Source organism: Acyrthosiphon pisum, chromosome X (assembly GCF_005508785.2).
Source record: "Acyrthosiphon pisum isolate AL4f chromosome X, pea_aphid_22Mar2018_4r6ur, whole genome shotgun sequence".
NCBI classification, from domain to species: Eukaryota; Metazoa; Arthropoda; class Insecta; order Hemiptera; family Aphididae; genus Acyrthosiphon; species Acyrthosiphon pisum.
Genome location: NC_042493.1, coordinates 122,199,581 through 122,209,312, shown reverse-complemented (window position 1 = coordinate 122,209,312; position 9,732 = coordinate 122,199,581). Strand labels below are relative to the sequence as shown.

The window sequence follows — 9,732 nt, the reverse complement described above, 5'->3', positions numbered from 1 at the left end:
TATTAATATAAATGAATAACAACTCAATATGATTATGTATAAGTATAATATATAATAACGTACAACTGGACAATCTAACGTGACTGTACACACACACCGTACACGCACTGTACGACGGTGGCTGTGCAAGTGATCCTTACATACTTCAAAAGCCCTATATAGGTATATGCACAACCGAGGTCATGTTACATCCGTATAGAGAGTGAGTCTCACGCTTGTATAACTAGATACTAAATTGTACACACGTGTCAAGGCTGACTACTAATATTAATTGTATATTTCAACATTTTATATTTTAATTAATTTATATTTATTTATTTTAAATTTATTTTATGTACATTTTGTAACTTAATTATAAAATCAATCATGGCATCACACATAATAAGTATTTTAAATATTATGTCCATCGCATCAATAAAAAGATATTATGGTTAAATTTATATTCCGAGTGTGAAATGGCTTATAGCAGAGGTATTCAAATTGTGGGTCGTGGCGCTGTAAAAAAAAGGAAAAAAAAATAACGACGACGGTTAATATTATATTGTTTTATTCTAAGCATAAAATATTTGATTATAGTGTTCTGATAATATTTTCTTTCTGTGTCCAAAATAATTTGAAGGCTCCCACAAAATATTGTGAAGAGAGTAAGAAACAAAAGAGCTGTGAAATGAAAATGTTTGAATACCTCTGGCTTATAGGAAAGCTTTAGGAGTAATTTTATAACCTGTCCAGTTCATCTTTGCACTTGGCAACCATTACAAATTTAAAACTGGTCAACAAAAAATACATCATAATTTATAATGCAATACCAACTTAAACGATCAGATATTGATGAAATGAAGAAAATTATAAGAACATATTTACTTTATATAATAACTTATAACTAAAATACGGATTTTGAAACACTAAAAAATTATATAAAAAGTTTAAAAACAGAACAGGTTTTAAAATAAAATATTATTTTTACAATGTTTATACTATTTAATGTTGCTGTAATTTTTCTAAAGATAGGTAATCTGAAATTTAATTAATTGAACAATTTAAGTTGTTTTAATTTCCAAACAAAATCTTTGTTAACAATCACATAATATAATATTTATATTTTAAAAAACTACGTTCTACATCAACGGAGTTAAATTTCAATAATATTTTAAAATATTAATACCATAAGTATTTTTTTTAAAATAGTTATCAGACTAAAATTAGTTAAAGCTCTAAAACAAAAATAAATTTAAAAAAGCATAAAATCCAAAATTAACACAAAAAAACAAATTAAAATTATGTATATTTATTCTATTATATGAATCATATTTATTACTAATAAAGTTAGTTTTTAACTGATAAAATTGCCATCAAAGTCCATACTCATAACTTAATATTATTTCAATTTGATGACTACAAATTTATTATTTTCATATAGTATTTTAAATGTGAATTTATGAACCCATTATCTGTGATGTTACCCAGGTGAACGGGTTATACAATCTATACCCTGCAAGCTATTATTTGTATTTATATGAAAATATGTTTGTAAACATGCATTTAAAATTTTATTTTTAGAAAACTGTATTAACAAGTAAAAATGTATAGTTCATCTAAAGAGAGTGATTGGAAAATTTTCAGTCACCAAGTGATCGTCTACAAAAATAACAGAAACATTGACTTCAAACTCTGAAAATAAAAAAATTAATTAATATACATAATATACGCATGTCATATTGTATACAAAGTTATACTTTATGTTGATTCCTAGTTAATAAAACAATCAATTAATTGGAATAAAAAATTATGAAACTAAACAAAATCATGCACATAACAGAAGCGTGTATACGATTTTCTTGAGGAGGGGGATATAACCTTCTAAATCAACCATGTTGCCTTAAATTATAATAATTTGTTTAAATCATCAATACAAAACACGTTAGCAAGATTAACGATCATGGATAACTTGCATGTTAATATGTTACCCATAGGAGTAATTAGATCTTAAAGTTAGTGGGGGGCTTCTGCACTAGCATTTTTATAATAAATAAATTAAGTGGAGGACTCAGCTTACGAAGATCAAATGAAGATGATAAATTATATTTTAATAAAATAGTATAGAATATGATTCTATTTTTAAAAGACTATAAGTGGTTGGCGAGCGCAGCGATTGTCGTCTGGTCTCTAGTTAAGTCAACGAGACTTAAATTATTAATTGTTTAGACATTTATTTTCTGAATATTTAATTAAAATAATAAACTTAAAATTATGGAACGCTACTAAGAATACTTTTCTTTAAAATGTCTGCGTTTTGTACAACAAATTCTGTGCTCGCTTAACGATCAATCAGAATAAATAAAATGCAAATGCATACTAATCCATTACTAGAAGTTAGATATTATTAATTTTATAACTGATGATCGTTCTATGCGGAACTCCCAGAACCATCATCCAAATATGAAATTCAATACTGACAATATCATGTTTGGATATAGGCGTATCTAGCAAATAATTTCATGGCAGAATTTTTAAACTTGAATAATATACAATTATATACTATATTATGTATTATACTTTTTTTGTCCTAGAATTATAATTTTAATTTAAACTAAATGTTCCTTTTGATTATATTTTTAATATGACGCCACACCCGCATGTGTTGTCTCCATCTTACAAGTGCGTAAAATAGCAAATTTACACTCAGCCGTCATCTTTCATTTTAATCCTCAACATTATCTGTGTTTGTATGTTGATTTATATCAATTATTCAGTTTTTGTAAGTGAGTTATGAGCATTTTTAATTTACGCTATATATTATATACGCATAACTTGCTAAAATATTGAACTATTGTAAAAATAAACAACATACGAACACACTTAATGTTCTTACCATCAAGTTTCATAATAGGTCGATTCACTCTAGTTTTCAAACTAACAGATCTAAATTTGATCGGCTGAGTGTAAATTTGCTATGTTATACACTTGTAAGACGGAATAGCTTTAATCAAGAATTAAGAACGGCGATTAATTATGTTTACCATGAAATATGCGCTCACCGATTTATATGATAAATATAATATTTATATAGTTATATAGTATACAGCAATCTTTGTACAAATGTAAAAATAAATTTGGGTTTTTCATTGCTAGGTATTATAAAAAATATACAATCAAAGATCTAATAAAAAATATGTTGGCCATTTCATAATTTGTTTTAGAAACACTTGAATATAAAAATTACATGGTCGACATGAGAGGGGGCCCTACATATGCTTATGAATATAATAGCTACAATAAATAAATAATTAGTTTAAATCCATGCGAAAATGGTTATTCGATGTAAAATTACCTATTTTAAAATTTGTTGTTTTCGTGGTGGAACAAGAAAATAACCTTGGAAATATCATGTAAATTGGAATTGAGATACCCGTTGATACATTTCCTTCAGCAACTTGAATGTTTTGAATTTCAGTGGCTATAAAATTGTTTAAGTAATGCAATTAATACAATTTTGACTTTAACTTAAAAAAGCACACAACACAAATCAACGTTTTCAATAAACTATTATTTAATATTAAATTATTGTAATATTAGAACAATTAAAAACAATTTGGTCAAAATTCAATGTAAAAATAAAAATTATTATTTAAGAAAATATTGGGGTATTTAGAATGGCCATGTGACGTCATTGGGCCAGGCTGGATAAAACTGCCAACATTACAATGATTTACCCACCAACAATTTGATTTTCAATGTTTGATTTACGTATACATTGGTGACTTTGTGCTCAAGACAAATTAATAAAAGAATTTCAATAAAACGTTTAATTTTTTTGAAATATTGTAAATACTAAGTGGTAATGACCTGTGCACCATATTGTGTTGAAATAAGTAACTGCTGTGGTTACTAATTTAAATATTTTACTATTCAAAATTAAACACTTAAGACAAATTCTGGACCCATAAACATCTTCAGTGCATAAACGCACAGCAAATATTCAAAAATATAATTTAAAGGTAAGTAAATTATTGTGTGAATCAAGAGACTTTTACATCTATTAAATAGGGAGTTATGGAGAGCCCCGCTCAATGACGTCACGCATCTTTATTTAATTTCTCATAACTCATCTCATTGAACAATGTGAGTAGAAACGTTAAACATAAGTATACCATTTTCCTTAGAATTGAACATTTTTTAAAAACTTATTTTTTTGTGTTGTATCTTCTATTAAGTGAGATGAGAAAATTTACCATCTTTTGAAAAACCTTCAGCACAACCACAGGTCTCAACGCGCACCAATTGTACATCTATTGATTTAATGGGAATATCAGAATGTTCAATTTTCATCTAGAAATGTATAAACAAATATTTAAATTAACTATAAAGTATGAATAATCGAACGCAGTATACATCTCATATATCTCACTTCTCCAGTAAATGGCTGCATAATTGAACAGATAACCGAATCGATTGAACCAACAATGTGAAACTTTGGTATGTTGGAACTATCATTTACATTTGCTAAAGTATTTTGATTTATCACAAATTTGTCCACTTTAGAAGACTGCATATTTAAGCATGGCTAAAACAAACCATAACAAATAAAAACACTAATATTTTATGTGGAACGGTTTTGGTCTTCCGACAGCGTTTACCTACATTATTTTCAACGACAAACTCTAGCGTTTTGTGAATGTCCTTATTCAGGAAATTCCTCTTAATGACGGCTTTCAGCAGGTACTGGACATTAATGAACACGCCATGATAGGACTCGTACAGAACTTTGTTCAGGAGTGGCGTGACTGGTGCTTCGAACGGTATTTCGGTGATGCCACTCGGAAAGCGGCCGGCGCGGGCTATGTCCAACGAGCACATCATCAACTGCACTGGCTGAAAATTCGTCGACAACCGTGGGTAAATGTAGTGATGGCAACGTGACATTTTCGCGCGTATACGTACCTTGACAGAATTGTAAAAAGCGTCGAAAGCGCCTACGTTCTGCGTGCTGATCTGTAGGTCGACCGTGCCCTCGATGGTCATGAAGACGCCTTCGTGTTTGACGTCCGTCGGCGTGTCGATGACCACCACCCCGGCGATAGTGTCCTGCGAACATTCGTACCGATTATCTACGATATCAATGACGACCATCGCGGACAAGAGTCAGCGCCGTACTTACGCCTTCGCGATACACCTTGTTCGACCGCTTCAGTTGTATGTCCAAGTTTACGGCCATGGCTACGATTGCGAGGAATCCCGTGAAGCAAACACGTAGGCGGCGGCGGTGAGCCCGTCGTACAGTGACGCGACGCGAGTCTGATGTGGCACTTCCGTCGGACGTGTAAAATATGTTTACATATTATTATTTCGTATAATCGTATGTATTTCACATTAGTCGACGCGGGGCAACAGGCGGCTGTGGCACGGCTTTACGATATTTTGTTATTATTTTAATAGCAATCATGATAGCGATTATAAGACGTCATAATCCATAATCACTGTTATTATTTATCAATTATCACTTGTTATTATAATCATTTTTTTTAAATGCTGTTATCGTAATGTTGGTGATGAGTGATAACAACGTCTGTTGGACACCACGGACTACGATAACGACGTCTTGTACCGCGAAATAACTAATTGATAATAATTAATAGTTACAATAGTATTATACTATTATTGTAATATTATTTTGTCCGGTCTAATAACTTCAGACCTGGACGACGTTTCAATATTGATCGTATCTTCGAGGTTCAACGCAGTCACGCACGCCTCAAGATCAACAATTTTCGACTCTCGATAAAGTCGCATTACGATCTGAAGATCAAAAAATCGACTGAAACCGGTAGTCATGAGGAGTTACTTACAACTTGTTATATACCCAACTTTCTCACCATCTAGGTGAGCCCTTTCGGAAGGTCCGTACATTCTCGAGTTATCTGACCGTAGCCGGCAGGTGTGTGGGTTGTCATCTTTTATACTTTAACATAATATATTAATAGACCTTTATATTGTATAATAGGTACGTAGTACCTAAAAGAAGGTACCTATTTTCAATTTTCCTCCAAATATTAAAAACATGTATTAACACGTAGACTGCGTATGTCTTTTTGCTGTTTTCACCCAGTGCGTATGATAAAAGTAAAAACAAAATAAATTTTAAAAAAAATAAAGAAACTGCTCATAGCGACGTATGTATACATCTTTAAAAACATGCGTTTAATCCGCGCTAAATAATTATAAAATAATATTCAGCCACGCGTAGGGAATTTTAAACCATTTATTTTAAATCTATATTAGATGCCATTTGGCGTCAAACGCGTTGCTGAATGATACTTATGATGCCAATTGGCGTCAGTACGCAGTCAACGTGTTAATTTTTTATAATTTCAAAAATGTATTTTATTGTATTTTATTTTATGTACCTACGAAATTATAACACAATATATTTGATTTTTATTTATTATATTATATACACCTTTATAAAGTCAGAAATACCTTACTCTCTTAGTTCTAATTATATAGGTAATTATTAAATATATGATAATCTGATTGTTAGGATAATTGTAACTAAAGTCTTGATATATAAGGTTTTATTACAGATGTTTACTGAGAGTATGCAGTCTTGATTTTACTGTCAAGTAATCATTCGTAAAGTCACATGGATAATTGATTGCTGTTCTTAGCAGACTGTTATTTGTGTTTATTCACCTGAAAAAATTTATTTTGATAACTACATTCTTACATGTTAACCACAAACTATATATATCATTTATACTTATATATTTAAAAAATTAGATAATATATACCTTTTATGCTTTTTCTGCTCGTCTAGTTGCCTACCCAGAAGACATACTTGGTTCAGTTGCAATCAGTATGGCTAAAATAGAAGTGATACTATTGATATTATTGCCTTCACCATTATTAACACCTGATGGTAAAAATTCTTATATAACACATGTTTTCATTTTTTTATTTGTCACAGTAGACTTATTAATTTTTTTAGGTGGTGATTTTAATTTAGGAAGGTTAGGACGCTTTTTCCAAGCCTATGAAAAAAAATTGAATTTAATGTTCAGAATGTATCACTATTTTTGATATTTATCTAGGTATCTGATACAAAAAATATATGAATTATGGTTAATGAACATTGCGCAGAACAATCATTATAAAACTAAAAAAATAATGTACAAATTGTGAATATATAAAAAAAAAAATATTAACTTTTAGCATACCCATAAGATGTGATACTTTAGTGTAGTTATTTTGATATGGATTGGGCAAGTCAAATTGTTGGTATTTTTTGCGCTTAATTTGTTATAAACCAATTTTTTTTTACCAAGAAGTGTATCATTAATCCATCCAACATTAACCACTGGTATTTTTAAAGATACAGCATTTTTAGCATTTCACCTTTTAATCTATAATAACAAATGTAAGTACATTTATTTATTTGGTAGAAAATTATACAATTTTAATTAAATAATAGAGTATGACACAATTTATAGTATTTATACTTAATCGTGAAAACCATTTAAAACAGATGTTTTCAATCTTTTTAAGGCTGCTGCCTCCAGAGAATCAAAAGATTTAATATCGCCCTCGTTTATAAAATAGGTGGGAGGAGGGAGCAGCTGAATTGAAAAATAAAAAAGACATTAGTTGCTGTATTTATATGTTTTGGTCTATTATATTTATTGCTGAGTAAGTTTGAAATAATTTTTAAGACACTACGCAAAAAAAATACTCTTAGTGCATATTTAGTGATATTTTAGTTTTAAGAGCATATTTCTTAATTTTTGCCATTTGATCAAGTTAATATATACATTACAATGTATCACTTCTCTATTTTGAAAGTTTTCATTAAGTATTATTGTATTGTGTTTTTCAAATCCTTAATTGACATGTCCAGTTTTTATCATAAATAATTATTAAAAATTATAAAAAAATATAAATATACGTATGTAGGTATCTTATTTGTATAGCAGCTTTTTTGCCTCAGAACTAATAAGCCTTAGTAGTTACTTAAATTTTCATAAAATGTTGATATGTAGTTTTAAAAATATTTTGTCTCTTTTTGAGCTGTTTATAACCATAACAAATTTTCAAATCGATAAATAATTTTTCGCTTGATCAAAAAAAATGAAACTTTTCTCTACTTAAGTATATTATTATACAATAACATTTTTCAATGTCACGTTTTCGGAAAATATTAATTCAGCCTACTAATAATAGAAACTTTAATAGCAATATAATATCATAAAATACACTTAGTAATATAGGCTGAAAGACTTTTGTTCAGAATTGTTTATTATATAAAATAATTTAAAATAATTTTAATTTAACCCATTCATTACAGTGGCACACAAGACTCTTAATGTACAGCAAAAGCGTTGACTACATTTCTTTTGTTGCTAATAAATAAATATTATAGACAATACTATTATTATTAAGAGGACGTCACACCCGCGTGTGTTGTCTAAGTAAAACTTGCTCAGTTTTAGCGTTCAAATAAAAAAACCTATACAAAATTTTAAGATGACAATATTTTAAAGGGCAAGACGTTGAGTTTTTAAAATGGGCCCATTACCCCAATTGGCTTACCATATAGGTTAATAAATTGAGCTGTTTTTAAATATTTGGAAAATAATAATGATCCCTCTCCCCTCAACATAAAAAATTCTAGATCCGTCACTGCATAACATTTTAATTGTTCATTATAAAAAAATATAATACATAAAGGCAGGATCCCAAGACTCGTGTATTTGACGAATATAAGGTATTTGTGGATACTCTCCGAGTAGTGGGAATTGAGTACTTGTACGAATATGGTATTCGTTAATCGCCACCTTCCCGTCGATTGTCGGTAACTTGCTGATTATTCGAGTATTTGTGGATATTTGTCAAACAAGAGTAGTGGGATCCCGCCTTAATATAAAAAAAAAAACATTAAATATACCTTTGACGATGTACTTGGCTGTTTATAATCATGATATATACTTTGAATATCCATTTTTTCTAATTTTAACTTTTCTATTTCCGATTTTAATTGGCTGATAAATTAATAATATAAGATTAGTAAAAATGTTCAATACTCAATTAGAATCAAACCTAAAATATTTAAATTAACTAAAAAATATTAATTTACTTGAACTCAGCCGAATTTCTTGCCTGGTACACTTATACCTCTTTTTGCAACAAAATCTTCTTACTTTGCTCTTAGTTAAAATTTTCATCTGCAGATTTTGTATAAAGATGTGGTATAATTTACTGTGCAAAAATAGAAATAATAAAATTACATAATGTAATATTGAAGTATAAAAACTGCAATATTTTAGTAACTAACAAGATTACTTACTCTTTCTTTCTATTAAGCTGATATGAAAATAAGTCATTTACTACATCATCAACAGCAATACGGCTTTTTTTTTAAACTATTCTAAGGTATTCAGTTTAGATGTGAGTTCTTCCACTTTGATCTTGTAGATTTGATTGAGCATCCAACCAACATTTATTTAATTCCTAAAACAAGAATTCTTTATTAATTATAAAAATAAATTATTGATAAGTGGTTTTAGAGTTTCTGTTCTATGAATAGAAACCTTCATACACATAATATGTTGTTAATATATCCTGATAATTTGTTGCTGTGATAAATTATTATTAAATTATTATGTTTTTAATAACTGTTACTTAATAAATGTATAAGGAAATCAAATTAAGAATTGGAATTGTAATTACTTTTCTATAAAG

At 29.0% G+C, this 9,732-nt stretch overlaps 1 protein-coding gene across 1 annotated transcript; it reads right to left on the bottom strand.

The window, feature by feature from the left end:
* Nucleotides 1-846: 846 nt before the first annotated feature.
* On the bottom strand, nt 847-5,444 carry LOC100160534 (Down syndrome critical region protein 3 homolog). The gene is made up of 7 exons (XM_001947223.4): nt 5,159-5,444; nt 4,942-5,085; nt 4,642-4,872; nt 4,409-4,564; nt 4,233-4,329; nt 3,332-3,457; nt 847-1,671 (listed from the first exon to the last, which is right to left on the bottom strand). The coding sequence occupies exons 1-7, from the start codon at nt 5,213-5,215 to the stop codon at nt 1,592-1,594; spliced, it is 891 nt and encodes a 296-aa protein (XP_001947258.1). The 5' UTR covers nt 5,216-5,444; the 3' UTR covers nt 847-1,591.
* Between the last annotated feature and the right edge of the window lie 4,288 nt (nt 5,445-9,732).